The sequence below is a fragment of the Nannospalax galili genome, unplaced genomic scaffold (genome assembly GCF_000622305.1).
Source record: "Nannospalax galili isolate Female #2095 unplaced genomic scaffold, S.galili_v1.0 scaffold835, whole genome shotgun sequence".
Taxonomy (NCBI): Eukaryota; Metazoa; Chordata; class Mammalia; order Rodentia; family Spalacidae; genus Nannospalax; species Nannospalax galili.
Genome location: NW_008336306.1, coordinates 37,422 through 53,476, shown reverse-complemented (window position 1 = coordinate 53,476; position 16,055 = coordinate 37,422). Strand labels below are relative to the sequence as shown.

General features: G+C 41.2%; 1 protein-coding gene across 1 annotated transcript in view; it reads right to left on the bottom strand.

The window, feature by feature from the left end:
• Positions 1–6,211: 6,211 nt before the first annotated feature.
• The window catches only part of LOC103732424 (bile salt sulfotransferase 1-like), a 10,821-nt gene continuing 977 nt past the window's right edge, over positions 6,212–16,055 (bottom strand). The window contains exons 2-5 of the mRNA XM_029562475.1: positions 15,652–15,860; positions 11,828–12,050; positions 8,949–9,028; positions 6,212–6,769 (exon numbers count right to left, since the gene is read on the bottom strand). Of these exons, the coding sequence (XP_029418335.1) occupies positions 6,563–6,769; positions 8,949–9,028; positions 11,828–12,050; positions 15,652–15,860 (719 nt within the window). The 3' untranslated portion in view covers positions 6,212–6,562. The remainder of the gene's footprint in view (positions 6,770–8,948; positions 9,029–11,827; positions 12,051–15,651; positions 15,861–16,055) is intronic.

Sequence of the window (16,055 nt, the reverse complement as noted above, 5' to 3'; positions counted from 1 at the left end):
CTCAGACACAAAACAAACCTCAGCAGATACGAAAAATTGAAATAAATCCATGCATTCTATCAGACAACAGTGCTATAAAGCTTAGAATCAACAGCAATAGAAGCTCTAGTGACTACATGAACACATGGAGATTAAACACATCCCTGAATGAAGAATGGGTCAAAAACTTAAGAAATAAATGAATGTATTCCTGGAAGTAAATGAAAAAGACAATACAACACACAAAAACCTCTGGGACCCTTTAAAAGTAGTCTTGAAAGGGAATATTATAGCTCTGAGTGTCTATATTAAGAATTCAGAATGCACATATAATTAACTTAACAGTACAACTCAAGACTCAAGAAAGCCAAGGAGATACAAAACCCAAACTTAGTAGAAGAGAAGAAATAAGAAAAATCAGAGCAGAATTTAATGAAATAGAAACAAAACAATACAAAGAATCAATGAATCTAAGAGTTGGTTCTTTGAAAAGTTAAATAAGACAGACAGACCCTTAGCCCTGCTAACCAAAAGAAAGAAAGAACAAATTCAAGTTAATAAAATCAGAAATGAAAGTAGAACCATCATAACAGACACCAAAAACATATAGAACATAAAATACTATATTAAATTTGAAAGCTAATGGAAATGGACGAATTTCTAAATTCATGAAAACCACTAAAGTTAAATCAAGAAGAGATCAACAGCTGAAACAGACCCATAATAAATAAGGAAATTGAAATAGTAATATAGAACCTCCTGACTAAAAACAGTCCAGGCTCAGATAGATTCACAGCAGAATCCTACCAGTCATTCAAAGACTATCTACAACCAATACTTCTTAAGTTATTCTAAAATATAGAAGCAGAGGGAGTAATTTCAAACTCCTTCTGTAAAGCTAGTATCATTCTAATACCAAAACCAAGTAAAGACACAACAAAAAAAAAAGCATAGGCCCATATTCTTAATGAACATAGACAAAGAGATTCTCATCAAAATATTTAAATATTTGCAAAACATATACAGACACTCATCAAAACGATCATCCAACATGATCAAGTCTGATTTATTCTAGAGATGTAGGAATGTTTCAATATATGTAAGTCAATAAATGTAATAAATCACATAAATGGACTTAAAGATAAAAATAATATTGGCATCTCAATACACACAGGAAAGGTTTTTGACAAAATTTAACATGCATTCTTGTTAAAAGTTCTACAGAGAATTAGACTGGAGGCAACATACTCAACATAATTAAGGTTATAGATAACAAACCCTCAGCCCACATCATTCTAAATGAAGAAATCCTGGGAACATTCCCATTAAAATCAGGAATCAGAAAAGGTTCTCCACTATTTCCACTCTTTTTCAATGTAGTGCTTGAAACTCTCACTAGAGCAATAAAACAAGAGTAGGAAATTAAAGAAGTACTAATTGGAAGAGGTCAAATTATCATATTTGCAGATAATATGATATTGAACATTGGCGATCCCAGAAATTCCACCAGAAAACTGCTATAAATGATTAATGACTTTAGTAAAGTGGCAGGTTACAAAACTCAACTTACAAAATCAGTAGCCTTTCTATATACCAAGAGCAATAAATTAGAGAAAACATTCAAGAAAACTCTCCCATTCATAATAGCCTCAGAAAATATTTAGGAATAAACCTAACCAAAGACATTAAAAATCTCCACAATGAAAATTTTAAATCATTAAAGAAAGAGGTGTCGATAGACTTTGGGTGATGGAAGAACCTATTGTGCTCATGTATTGTAGAATTGTGAAAATGACCATCTTACCAAAAGCAATCTGTAGATTCAATGAATGCCAATCAAAATCCCCATGACATTCTTCAGAGCTAGAAAAAAATCAACCTAAAATTCATATGGAATCATGTAAAGGCCCTGGGTAGCCAAAGCAATCTTGGCAAAAAGAACAACACTGGGGGATCACCATACTAGGTCTCAGATAATATTACAGAACTATAATCATAAAAACAGCATGTTATTGCCATAAAAGTAGACTTGTAGGTCAATGGAGCACAATAGAAGACCCAAACATGAGTACATGCAATTTCAGCCAGTTGATATTTGACAAAGGTGGCAAGACCACACAATAAAGGAAAGACAACATCTTCAACAAACGGTGCTGGAAAAACTGGATCTGCACCTGTAGAAGAATGAAACTGGACCCTGATCTTTCACTCTGCATAAAAGTCAACTCCAAATGGATCAAAGAGCTCCATATAGAACCTGAAACTCTTAAATTCCTAGAAGAAAATGAAGACCAAACACTACAAAATATGGGTGTAGGAAAGGAGTTTCTAAATTGGATATCAGTTGCTTAGGAATTAAGGTCAACAGTCAACAAATATGATCTCATTAAACTAAAAATCATCTGTACAGCAAAAGAAACAATCAAGGAAATGAAGAGAAAACACGCTGGGTGGAGAAGAATCTTCACCTGCTGCACATCTGAAAGAAGATTAATATCCAAAATATACGAAGAACTGAAACAAACAACAAACAAACAAACAAAAACCCATAGAAACAAGATAATAAAGGACCCAATAAAAAGATGGGTGCCACGGACTCCAAACCCCTTCGTCTTGGGGAGAGGAACAGAGGTCCGCAGCGATGGGGGTCGAGGAGGGGAAAGTGCGCTGCCCACCCGTTTCCCCAGCCCTTCTCTCCAAGGACAGTCAGACATGGCAGGGAGTCTGTCAAGCAGGAACTCGTTTATTATTAAGGCTGAACAATATTTAAAGGCAAAAACCACAAGCATAGCATAGGCGGGGAGGCCGGCATCCAATCAGCTCAGAGGCCAGTATTAGTATTAGCACGCAGGCCCTTCTCATAGCGCAGCTCAGTGTTCATGAGGTGATCATGCGTCCTTTACTGGCTGAGCTTCAATCAGTATTACTTTTCCTTACGGTTGTGTGCCAAGCTGGCCAGATGGCTCAGCCTTCACCTAAGCTACTCAGCGCAATCTTGTTATCACACCTCCACAGATGGGCTAAATAAAAATAAATAAATAAATAAATAAATAAATAAATAAATAAATAAATAAGATGGGCTGAGGATCTGAAAAGAGAGTTCTCAAAGAAATAAACTTGGCCAAGCAACACCTTAAAGGTGCCCAAATAATTAGAGAAATGCAGCTCAAACCACTTTAAGATTCCATCTTACCCCAGTCAGTCTGGCTAAGATCAAGAGAACAAAAGACACTAAATGCTGGCAAGGATGTGTAGAAAGGAGAACACTTGCTCATCCACTGCTGGTGAGAATGCAGACTCATGCAGCCACCAAGGAAAGCAGGGTGGAGAACTTTTTAAAAACTAATATTTAATCTACCATATGATCTGGTTATACCATTCTTTGTCATATAGTCAAAGGACTCTTCCTACTGTAGAGATACCTATTTGTTGCTGCTCTTTTCACAATAGCTAAGAAATGGAAACAACCTAAATGTCTCTCAATTGATGAATGGGTAATGAAAATGTGGTACATTTACACAACAGAGATCTACTCCATGGTCAATGTATTAGTCAGGGTTCTCCAAAGAAACAGAGCTGGTAGAATGAATATATATGTATAGAGATTTATCAGCTTAGCTCACAGTGTAGAGTCCTAGTAGTCCAACAATGGCTGCACCACATTGGAGAGGCTGAGAATCCATAGTTGCTCAGTTGACAAGGTTGGTTGTGTCAGTAGTCCCAATCTGGAGCTAAAGGTCTGACTAATTCCAAAAGACCATCTAGTCTTCAGTCTACAGCAGCAAGACGAACTTACCAGTGAGAGAAAAAGAAGCCAGGTGTTCTCCTCTGCCTTGGCCTTTTATATGGGCTGCCATCAGAAGGTAACACCCACATTTAGGGTGTGTCTTCCAGCTTCAGATGATCCAATCAAGAAGATCTCTCTCACTTCAGTTAATCCCAGATCCAGTCAACTTGACAGCCAGGATTAGCCATCACAGTAAGGAAAGATAAAATTAAGAAAATTTCAGGAAACTGGATGGAACTAGAAACTGTTATAATAAGTGAAGTAACAAACTCAGAAAATCAAGAAATGTATGTTCTCTCTCATTTGTGGAGCATAGTGCCAATCCCTTATATATGGGTATGTATCTTTATGTAACAGCAGGAGCCAAAAAATGGAAAGGAAACACAGAGGGAAAGGGAAAGAAAGAACCCAAATGAGGGGAATAGTAGGGAACATATTTTACTTGCAGGGGTAGAGTAGAGGTGTTCAGATACAATGGGAGGGGTAGGGATATGCAGACAACTGTGGGGTTGAGGGAAAAGAACTTAGGAGAGAAGGAATGGTAGGAGGTGGATGTTGTTGGAGGGGACGCTAGGGAAAATGGTGGTGCTTGGACTGGGGAGAAAGAAAGAAGGTTGGACAGGGGAAGAGAGAAGAGACATGAGTGGAGCTTGGGTGGTGCGGGAAGTCAGAGGGAAATTTATTGGCTCAGGAGTCCCCTGAGAAACACATTATGGTGTCTGAACATTAGTACATCTCTATATGTGGGGGCTATATGGCAAGGAGGACAGTGCCACACAGGTGAGACTTCCCATCAAGTTGTTGGTCAGTGTGTTCCAAGATACTCTCCCAATAAAACAGGCTATTGCAAGAGCCTTTGATTGTTTCACAGCCTGGCCCTCCGTCAGGCGTACTCTATCCACTCCTGCATGTGTAAAGATATGGGCCCTCAACCTTCTGCTCCAGCCACCTCTGCCACACCTGCTCTGCCATGATGGATTCATACCCCTCTTGTATTGTATGTAAGTCCAGTCAACTCTTCCTTCTGTAAATTTTGAATGGCAAAGGGAGAAAGGTGACACGGGGAGGATTAAGTGAGGCGGGGTTATGGAGAAGTAGGGGAGGAAATACGTGGAGGGATAACAAACTCTACAAGACTATTGGAGAACACATAGAGACCTGCTACTGTGAGGGTTTTCTAAAATATATGCATAAAAAGAGTATAAAAGGATTTACCCTATAATAGGGGTAACATACCCCCAGTAGAGGCCCCATCCTAAAAATAAAAGCCCCAGCAATAGAAATGGAATACTTTCCTTGAGTTATTAGTCAGTCGGGTCTCACGGACCCCAAACATTACAGGCTATTGTCATTGCTCTTGGTTCCCCTTTGGAATTTGACACTAAGACTCTGTTGCTGGAGACAACACATTCTTAGGTCATAATACACGGAGAAAACAAGTGAGTTCTGGTCTAGATGCTTCATCCCTACTGACTAGCTTCCAGAGTGCTAGAAGAGTGCTAGCTTCCAGAGTGCTAGAAGACACCAGGCACACTAGCAGAGAAGAAAGGTAATCATCAGGCCTCCTCAGCTGTGAACTCACTGAGAAACAGTAAAGACTGGCCTGGTAAGACATGGCCTCTAGGAAAAGAGTGGCATGGATGTTATGGGAGAAAGAAACTCATTGGATTAAACTCTGCTGCATGAGATGGAACCCATAAGTGTCACAGATACCAGGGCCAAGAACCTGTAGCTAGATAGGGCATGGAGCCTAGAGGAAGACCTGGGACTAAGTCTTACAGTATATGGCATTTAATACAGAGAAACACAACTTGTAAAGAAGTAGAGAATCAGAGACTGTAGAGTGTTCATCCCTAAACAGGACATTTATGTAACATCCTCATCACAAAGCTCAGGAATATTCAGGAAAAGTGCATTTGAAACATTCTAGGAGCCAGAGGTTGTCAGTGACTCTAAGGAAACACTGTTTTCCAGACAGCAGGGATCAAACATCGCATATGAGTTTCAAAGATTTTGTCAACATGAGTAAGGCTAATGTAAACTGAAGTCACAGGAATCCCAGCATGGAAGACTGGAGGTGGGTAAAATGTTTGTACGCTATCTGTGATACCATATTGCAAAATATCTCCCCAGCTGCAACATTATGAAAACACACACACACACACACACACAATCTCCCCCCAGAATAAAGAAGTGAGACACGCAGAGGGTACATATTCCCACTCCAGGAGAGACATTGCTGACAGAAGGGAGACATCATGACCCTGAGGTAATTTAAATGTCTCCGAGCAAGTGGTATCAGGTTTTAAGGCTGAGTGATAATCCTCTTACTCCCAGTGCTCTGCAGTCTTGACCCACTCGGGCAGCCGTACTACAATTGCCAACGTTTTTAGAGCACTTAATGGAAACAGTTTCTAAGAGTTACGATCCCAGACATCTTTGGCTCCACACATTGGACATTTTCTTCAGAGCTGAGGTGGACGGCACAGAGAGCCTCAGTTTTCCTCACATAACCCTGTCTTCCTTCCTTTTCCTCTGAGGTTATTTACTTCTTTATTTGCCCAGGATTGTTCTTTGCTAAGTCATGAGTCAGGCAGCCCCAAGGTAATCATCTCAATCTCACGCTCCTCTCCAGGGATAAATCAAATTTTTTGAGGTGCCTGAAGCCCACCAGTAGCGGGGAAGGATTCCTCTACTGGGCTCACGAGACGCTCTCTGAGTGCGGAGCAATCAATGCCGACACAGTCAAACATCTTAACTTTTTGATACCACTGGCACATGAGTGTGTATTCTGACTCATTCTGGAACTGGATATTTCTTTTTACCCTTTCTCAGAAGTAGTAAATCACTGACATCAGTTCTCCTTGGGATGATTTTAAAATTGGACATATTGTTTTCACTCATGGCTTGGAAGGAGCTGTGCTTGAGGACCGAATCCAGTTCTTCTGGTTCTAATTTCTTTCCCAGGAACTGGCAGATCTTCTGTATGGTTCCTCGTGTGTCCTAAAAGGAGAAGACGCACAGATGAAGGAAAGAAGGAGAAAGACGAGGACAGGAAGGCGTGAAGGAGGGAGCTGTGGAGGGAGGAAAGGATGCGGGAAGAGAAGTAGTGAAATGGGAACGTACTGAACTAGATGCAGGCACGAGGAGGGGCAGGGGCCGTCCACACAGTATGGATTTGGATTTTGGTTGACTTTAGTTCCTTAGGAGACAGAACTTGGGGTGTTTTTCTTTACCCACAAAGTTGGGGAGGTATATTGGAGATGTATTACCCTAGGTGGACAAAACCTTGCTGTGTAGTCAAAGACAATCTTGAATTTCTGATCCTCCTGCCTCCATCTCTGCAGTGTTGGGACTACAGGTATATGCACCACAAACCCCACATAACGCCCCGAGATTTTTTTTTTTTTTTTGAGACTGGGTCTCACTCTGCAGACTGGATGTCATGGAGCATCATAGGTAGAACGTTCTGTTCAACTCACGGATCTATCTGCCTATGCCTGCCTGGTGCTGGGATTATAGGCATGCATCTCCACGCCCAGCTTTCTGTGGCATTTTTGAAATATTTTATTTATAATTTTATGTGTTATGATGTATCACCTGCATGTGTTTGCATGCACCCATGTCATGAAATGCTCGTGGAAGTCAGAAGAGGGCGTCAGATCCCTTGGAACTGGAGTTAGGATGGTTGTTAGATGCCACGTAGGTCCCTGGAATTGAACCCAGGTCCTCTGCAAGAGCAACCAGTGCTCTCAACCACTGAGCTACCTCTCCAGTCTCTTTGGGTTTTTTTTTAAGAGACTGATAGAAATACAGACGCTTGATGAAGTCTATTGAAAGAGGGGTGCAGAAAAAACTTAACAAAGATTAAAATGGACACATAATAATACTGTTTTCTAAGGCAAACATGAAAAGAATACATACATTTTAAAAACATTTAACTTTCTCAATCATTATTACTGGTATATCATTCTGAGATACTCTGTTTTGCTTTGCTTTGCTTTGTTTTCATTTTTGAGAGAAGATCTCAACTCAAATTGGCATCAAATTCACAATCCTCCTGCCTCAGCATCGTAAGCACTAGGACTACAGTGATACTCTAAGGTGACTGGCCTAAATCCAGCACATAATTACAAGAAAATGGAATCTTAGAACACTGAAGATTTTACTTTGAATCTCAGCTCTTTCCCTTAGGACCGTAATGATTTTATTGGTTCTTTTACAAACTTTTTATTACATGAACCTCAGTTAATAATTACCAGGAAGTCAGAGAACCGTTACAGTGACTGAAGAGTACATTGTATGATTTCTGAGGCTTGTGGAAAAATGGACAGAATACAAGAGAGATAGCTAGGAAACAGAGCTTACTTGGGAAAATGAAATTTCCTAAGGACATAAAAGATTGTACACAAACAGGCAAAGGAATACAACAGAGGTTTTACTTCTCACATGGAAGAAAAAGTCTGTGTTATTTTCTGTTTCTGATGAGATAGCAATCAAAAGGCATGTTCTTTTCAAATGATATCATCACTCATATGGTTTTGTTATGTGGTATTTTCTTTAAAAATATTTCCAAGCATTAATTTTTTTCTCTTTGGTCTTTTCCGACTGAATCTCATATACCCACGGTCAGCCTCAAACTCACCATGTAACCAAGGATGAACTTGGACACTTGATTAACTTGCCTCTATCCCCAAGTGCTGGATTGAGAAGCATGTACCTCCCTGCACATCTCTGTTTTTTTTTTTTATTAGAATGTGCTTTAGATCAGCCCATAGTTATTGTAAATATTTATAAAATTTAATGTGGCATCTCAGCACATATTAAGCATTTACAACATCTAATCAGGATATTGGCAAGCAATCAATTCAAACACATTTCATCACTTTATGTAGCAAATATTCTTCATTGAATCGTTTGAATTTTCCAGTGAATTCCAGGCAGCCCTGCTAATCCTCCTGTGCTGCAGAACACTGGAGTTATCCTTCCCGCCTGCCCATCTGCAGCCTGGCATATCTCAACAGGCTTTTTTTCACTGTCTATTTTTCAATGAATTTTTGTGCATTTCATACAATATTGGTGCTGCTGGATGAGGGAGAGTTGATATTTGAGGGAGTGATGCTAGACAGACTGAATGGGCTCTAGTGGATGAACTCATTGAGGGATATCTGGGTACACAAACATGATAGGCCTCGGCAGGTATGACAGAATCCATGAAATCCTTTTGGGCAGGATCCAGGGGGTTGAGATAGGGGAGGAGGCCTAAATATGATTACGATGTTAAACCTCACCAGTTCTGAGAGTCACTCAGCGCCTTTTTGTCACGGTAGCACTTTGCCTCCCACAATATTCACAGACTGATTCATGATTCCATCCCTTCTCTCAGTCAAGGGGGATTCCACGAACTTGGGCACATTTTTGGAAACTCACTACTTTATAAGCTAACTTAAAGTATAAAGGGTTTGAATGGAAGCACCTTGTATGGGTGGATATTGCTGGTGCCAGGAGCCCAAAGTTACTAAATGAAAACCTCAGTTCCACGGGTGAGCTACCACCCTATGACCTTCTGTGAGGAAATCACCAGAGGCTCCACACAGTACAGGCAGCTTCCACGGAAGTGGGTTGTCAATAAAAACTAGATGGTAAGGCCTTGATGCTGACAACACCCTCATGTTTTTTCATAGGTCACGAGGAAGTCGGGCTGGGATGGAGTAGGCACTCCTCCCTACTGGATTGCCTCATAATTCCAGGTGTTATGCAGCCCACTGTGGGGGAGATTCACATCGTAGTCTTACTCAGCTGTAATCATTACAAGTCTGCTGTGAGGTAAACCTCACTGCATTTCCTGATCAGAATCATGGTTCACTCTACAGGAGCATGTTCACATCCGGTACTACATACATGATAAAAGCTCATGGTTACTGAGGCCATAGGACTAGTGGGCAAGCTACTGCTGCTGTTCACTAAATGAACATGAGGTGCACACCAAATTGCCTCCTAATTGGCTGTGCTTATTGTCAATGATTACTGCTGTCAGCTTTGGTCAAAGATGCTTTGTGCAGTGGGCAGTGGTAATCACGGGTTCATACTAGTCAGAGTGCAGAGGGTAAGTGAACGTTAGGTGCTCACCCTAAATGAGATGTCTGTAGGCCCCCTGAAAGACCTAGGGAGAACAAAGGAAGTGGGAGTGGAAATAACGTAGGAGCCTGTAGATGGGGGTCGGTGTTGAGGAACTCTGTCTTCTGGACATGGTATGGTCGTGACACTTGAGCTGACAGCAGCTATGATTACTTGAAGAAACCTACATAAAAATGGGCTTATCAATAGTTTCTGTCACTGAGGAAGAGACTCACAAGGTCCCATCCCTTCCCTGAGGATTTAGGCAGTAATCAGTAGCTACGTGGTGGGGGGGGGTCTCAAGAGGCTCCATCTTTTGGGGATCTATAGGCAGGTAATGGTTGCAGGTAGAGGGAGAGATCTTTTTCTTCAATGTAACCATGGTGATGTGTACATGTTCCTTTAAATAACTCCTCACTTTTTCTCCTATAGCAAGCGTAATGAAACTCATTAATTCACACAAATAATAAAGAAAATAAAGAGAAAGGGGCACAAAAGCAGAGGGTTCAGTTATTAAGAGGAAAGGGGAAGGAGAACAAGAGAGTGTGGTGGGGTGAATATTATCAGAACACATGTACACTTGTATGACAAAGTCATGAACAAACCCACTGTTCTGTATGATCTATGTAAACCAATGAAACCTTTTAAAATTTAGTATAGAGAATCCATATGTATGCAAATACTTTATGACAGGAAAAGAAGACAGACAATAAGAGACTGCAGAGTGTGTGTCTCTGGATAGGACTCCTGTATTACATCTCCCCCACCCACAGCTCAGAGACCATAGCAGAAGAGGGGCAGAGAGACTGAAAGAGCTAGAAGTGGTGGATGACCGTGAGGAAACACAGTCATCCAGACCTCTTGGAACTTGCTCATATGGCATTACAGCAGAGGTGACAGCATGCACAAGACCCATGCAGACTCATCCCAGACAAAAACACAGGATGGAGCTGGGGGGATGGGTAAGGAGCCCCAACGTTAGCCAAGGAATTATTGGCAGCTGATCACTGCTTGGGGAGGGAAACTTGATCTTCTTTAGCGAGTGATGCTAGACAGACTGACTAGATTCCAGTGGATGAACTCACACTGAGGGACATCTGGGCACACAGACTTCATTCAATGGACCTTAACAAATATGGGGGAATGTGTGAAATACTTTGGGGGGTATAGGAGGGAGCAGATGGAACAGAAACTTGATCTTCTTTAGCGAGTGATGCTAGACAGACTGACTAGATTCCAGTAGATGAACTCACACTGAGGGACATCTGGGCACACAGACTTCATTCGATGGAACTTAACAAATATGGGGGAAAGCGTGAAATACTTTGGGGGGTATAAGAGGGTGCAGATGGAGAAAGGGGTCCAAATATGATTAAGATGTACTTTAAGAAATACACAAAAATTAAAGTATAGATTAAAACTAGTAAATTTTTTAAAAAAGAAAAGATTCAGTATTTTGGAAAAAGTACTTTAACTAAGTTGTGGAGGGTCAGGCTTTTGCATGGAAGCCAAACAGTAGAGGTTCAGAAAACCACAAATGAGGAGCGTGGTAATAAGAATATGAATATCAGTTTCAGGTTCTAACTCCTGGATTCCAAACGGTGCCGTGATGGTGTATCATGGTGCAAGTTGTGGCTGGGCTCAGTCCTGTGGCTGTAGATTAAAGCAGGAAGGCTTGGAAAATCTGGATTTCAATGGCGTTGGAGCCTTGGACACATAGGTTGGTTGGATTTAGAGGGGTAGGATGGGGCCAAGGGAAGACTAAGGAAATGGGCTGGAGGGCTGGGGAGGCAGCTAAGATGATGGAGTGCCTGGGTAACACGCACGAAGATATGGGTTTTATACCCAGGACTACACAAGTTGAGGAAAGCAGTTCGTACGGGTAATCCAAGGAGTCAGGAGTGGAAGCAGGTGGGTCAGAGGTTTAGGGTTACCTTCAGTTACCTGCAGAGTTCAAGGTCGGTCTAAGGTACAAGCAACCATGTCTGCAATTGAAGAATCTGAACGTTCCGTAAGTTCCTGTATTTAATACACGCTCACCATTTCCTTTGATGAACCATTCAAAATAATGTTCCAGTGGCTCTAGATTCTTAAAATAATTAGAATTACTCCAGAAAAAATAACCAGACACAAGAACATCTCTGGGATTTCTGATCAGATAAATCACCTTAAGTGGAAAAACGTGTAAATGAACGTCAATACAGTCCTTCCTCACTCTTTACTAAAACAGTTTGTATGAATTATGGTTTAAATATCCATAAACATTTACTGTATTCCTCAGAGCATTAATTAATCAATTATCATACTAAAGTTTCTATGAATTGCTCACTAAGCTCGGGGTATACCAGTGGAAACAAATCTAGTGTACATTAGTCTTCTCGGTGTGTGAATGTGCTGTTTTGAAAAGGAAGCTTCTAGAGTAGATGTGGTGCACACATCTGTACTCCCAACATTTGGGAGCAGGAGGGAGAAGGAGGAGCTCAAGGCCATTTTGACTCCAAAAGAAATTCAGGATAGCTGGTGACCTAAGGTGTTGTCTCCAAAAATGGTGAGTTTTATTTGTAATTGTGTGCTACAATGTAGAGATGACTTGCACAAAAATATGTTTTAAATTATTCCAAATTCATAAATACATAAGGAGTATTCAGTCATACACAGCATCACGACCATGCATGAATAGCAGAGACATTTCCATCACTGACAGAACCCACATTTCCAAGTTCATAAATCATGACTCTATTTAGATGAAATTCAAGACAAACACAACACAACGTGTGCTTGTAAGAAAGATGGTTGTGATGGGTGACTCTATAAGGAAGGGGCATGGGGAACCTTCTGAGGAGGAGAAATATGGTAAATCTCACCTTTATCATCGTTAACCATCTTTACATACACATATATACTTATCCATCTAGTTTTTGTGAACTATGCAGACACACAGTTAAGAACTGTGTATTCAGGGTTAGAGATGGCTCAGAGGTTGTGGTTGATCTTGCAGAGAACACAGGTTCAATTCCCAGCACCCAGATCAGGTGGTTAGCAAACATCTATAATTCCAGTCCAGGATGCCAGATGCCCTCTTGCCTCCGTAGGCTCCTGCATGCACATGGTTCCCATAAACTTACACAGGCACACAGACATCCACATCAAATAAAAATAGTATTAAAAATTTTTGGTAACGTCTTTTCCGTACTATTCCCCTCTTTTCATTTCTTTCTTTTCCCTTAAGTAGGTGTATCCTTTCCATTTTCCTGACTTCTGGTGTTACGTCAGGAACTGGTGCTCCAACCTTCAAATGAGGGAGAACAAATGTTGCTTGCCTTTCTGCCTTTGTTACCAGTGGGAGGTGGGGAAAGTGGGGTGCTTGGCTGGGAAGGGTGGAGGGAGGGAGGGACATGCAGGGGGCTGCAGTTTGTAGAAGAGAAGTCAGGAAGGGGGGCACGGTGGGAGGTGGGTATTATTGCTGGAGGGTGGGGATGTTCAGGGTTCTGGGACTGGAGAGGGAGTAGGGATGTTGGATGGGGGGAAGAAAAGAGTGGAGATGAATGGATCTTGGGGACTAGGGAAACTGGAGGAAATGTGATGCCCTGAAATCCCCTGAGAAATGCACATACAGTGTCTGAACATTAGTGCATATGTATACCTGGGAGCTGCTGGAACACAGTGCAAGACAGAAGAGACCTTCCTTTAAGAAGTGTGGGAAGGTGGTTCAGGAGACTCCCAAAGTAACACAGGCTATTGCCAAACCTCTTGGTATCCCTCAGAAGTACAAGATAAAACCCTACTGATGAAGACAAGACATACTTATCCGATACGGAACTTGAAGCAATGGAGCAGGATCTGACCTAGAAGCCTTCTAACTGAAGTTTGACTATCATAAGGCTATATGATAATATACAAACTGCAAAAGAGAGAAAATCAATCAATGATCCAACCCAGCCCTAAAGCCTAAAAGCCATAACGACTGGAACAGCAAACTACATCTATTGGTGCAGTAGCGACACTGCTATCTGGGGGTGATCAATAGCTATCTAATTGAACTTAAAGCCCTCTCACAATGGGAGTGAACTCATGGGTGGCACTGTATGTACAACCAAATACACATAGATCCTACAGGAAACACCGTCTCTGTCATACCTCTAGACAAATGAAATTTCTTCCCATATGTAAATATTTATATTTATTTACAGACAAGCATACTGTATAGCATTCATCAAAGAATCTTCTTTCTGCAACAGATGGAGGTTACTGCAGAATCCCACAACTGGTCAGACACAGAAAATATATGTCTGAGAGGTGTCCTAGGTGAAACATCTACAGTTGAACCTCTACACCTAAGGCTCATAGAACATAATAGAATGAGGGGCAAAAAGAAAACTAATGCCTCCCTCAACTCTCACCAGTGAAGCTTCCTTATACAACAGAGTGTGATGCTCACAGAAGGCTGCAACTCTCCAAGTTTCAAAGAACAGGAGACTGCAGAATGCGTATCCCTGGATAGGACTCCGATATGAAAACGTACTCACCCATGACTCAGGGACCATCTCAGAAGAAGGAGTGGAAAGACTGTAAGAGCCAAGACTGGCCAGGTTTTCAGGCCACTGGAAGCTTGCACATGTGAACTTGTGGCAATGGTGGCATCGAGGACAAGACCCATTCCAAATCAACCAGACAAGGTACCAGAGTGGAGCAAAAGAAATGGGTGGTGGGCCGACCCCAGAATGGGAGCCATTGGAGACTGATTACTACTGGGTGAAGGATAGTATGCCTTTTTTACAATATCTAGATACGCTGACTGGTCTCCATTGGATGGCTTTGCACTGAAGGATATCTAGGTACAAAGGCTTGACTGGATAGGACTTAACAAGCAGGGCAGAATACATGAGGTCCACTTTGGGGTTTGGGGAGCCATGGCTGGGGGTAGGAGTCTAAATCTGATTAAGAGCTGTTGTTTGAAATGTACAAAAGCTCAATAAATGTTTTCTAATCTTTGTATCTTGTACCAGTTCTCTATGTGACATTACTGTAGACCTCATCTGTTTAGGCTTCAGTTGCCCCAACCAAAACATTACCTAACCCAAATTGCACGTCTTCAAAAAGGTGCATGGGCACAACTTCATTGTGAAATTTTGAGAGACTTTTTTTAATGTTAGTCTTTGAAGTTTAAGCATAAAATGTTTCTAAAGTACCTAGTAAGTAATCTTCTAGAAAACTTTCTTAATAACAATGAACCATATAGATTAAATCCTGGATATCCCTGGTCCTCTGGTGATCCTCAGTCAGCCATGTGGCTACTGATCTCAATTGATGGCAAGATAGTGTTTACAAAACCAGCTGCAACTGCAGAACAAACCTCCCATGACTTTGGGGATGTGTTGATGCATAAATATGATGTGTTCCTTATAAAAGCACTAACTTGCCTGATTCACATCACAGTGTTGGAGGCACTGATTGAATTAAGACTGGCCTATTTTCTCTATAACACTAAAACAGTGGTAATCAACGCTATACTAGAGTTTTAAACTCTGCTTAGGTTGCTATGTGGTTTCCCAAGACTCTAGTATTCTTTCCTCCAAAATATGACTAGGATGATCTATGGGAAATTTCACATTCCGGAACTCTAAGGTGGACTTACTAGGGACCACATCAGCATCACCTGCTGCATAATAACCTGCTCTCACTCAGACTTACTCAACATTTCAAGGCATATCAGGCACAAGGAAGTTCAAATAGCATTTGATCAACATTGTCAAACACTAGGCACTGACCTTGGCATTGGAACTGAAGAAAGACTTGGGGAAAAGTTGGATGGGGAGGTGGGACCTGATGAGGTGTGGGCCTTTCTGGTCCTTTAATTTTAAATATCCAAAAATATACTCTATCCAAGGTAAGCAGTCCCAGGTGGGCATAGATTGGATCCACTTGGGATCCCCTTTGGTCTGAATTAAGCAGACAATCTCAGACAACCAGTTTGTTCCTGAACAAGACAGAAAATTATGGGCACAAATTTCAGCAAGACTTGTGAGAAAATATGGTGTAGTATGTGTGTGTCATAAAATTTATTTTTTCTACTGTTTCCAAGCACACACCCCTATGGTGTTAAATATATTCTCACGCTGTAAGTGCTAAGCGTATTTACTCAACAAATCTCTAGTTTTTATTCTTGCAAAAC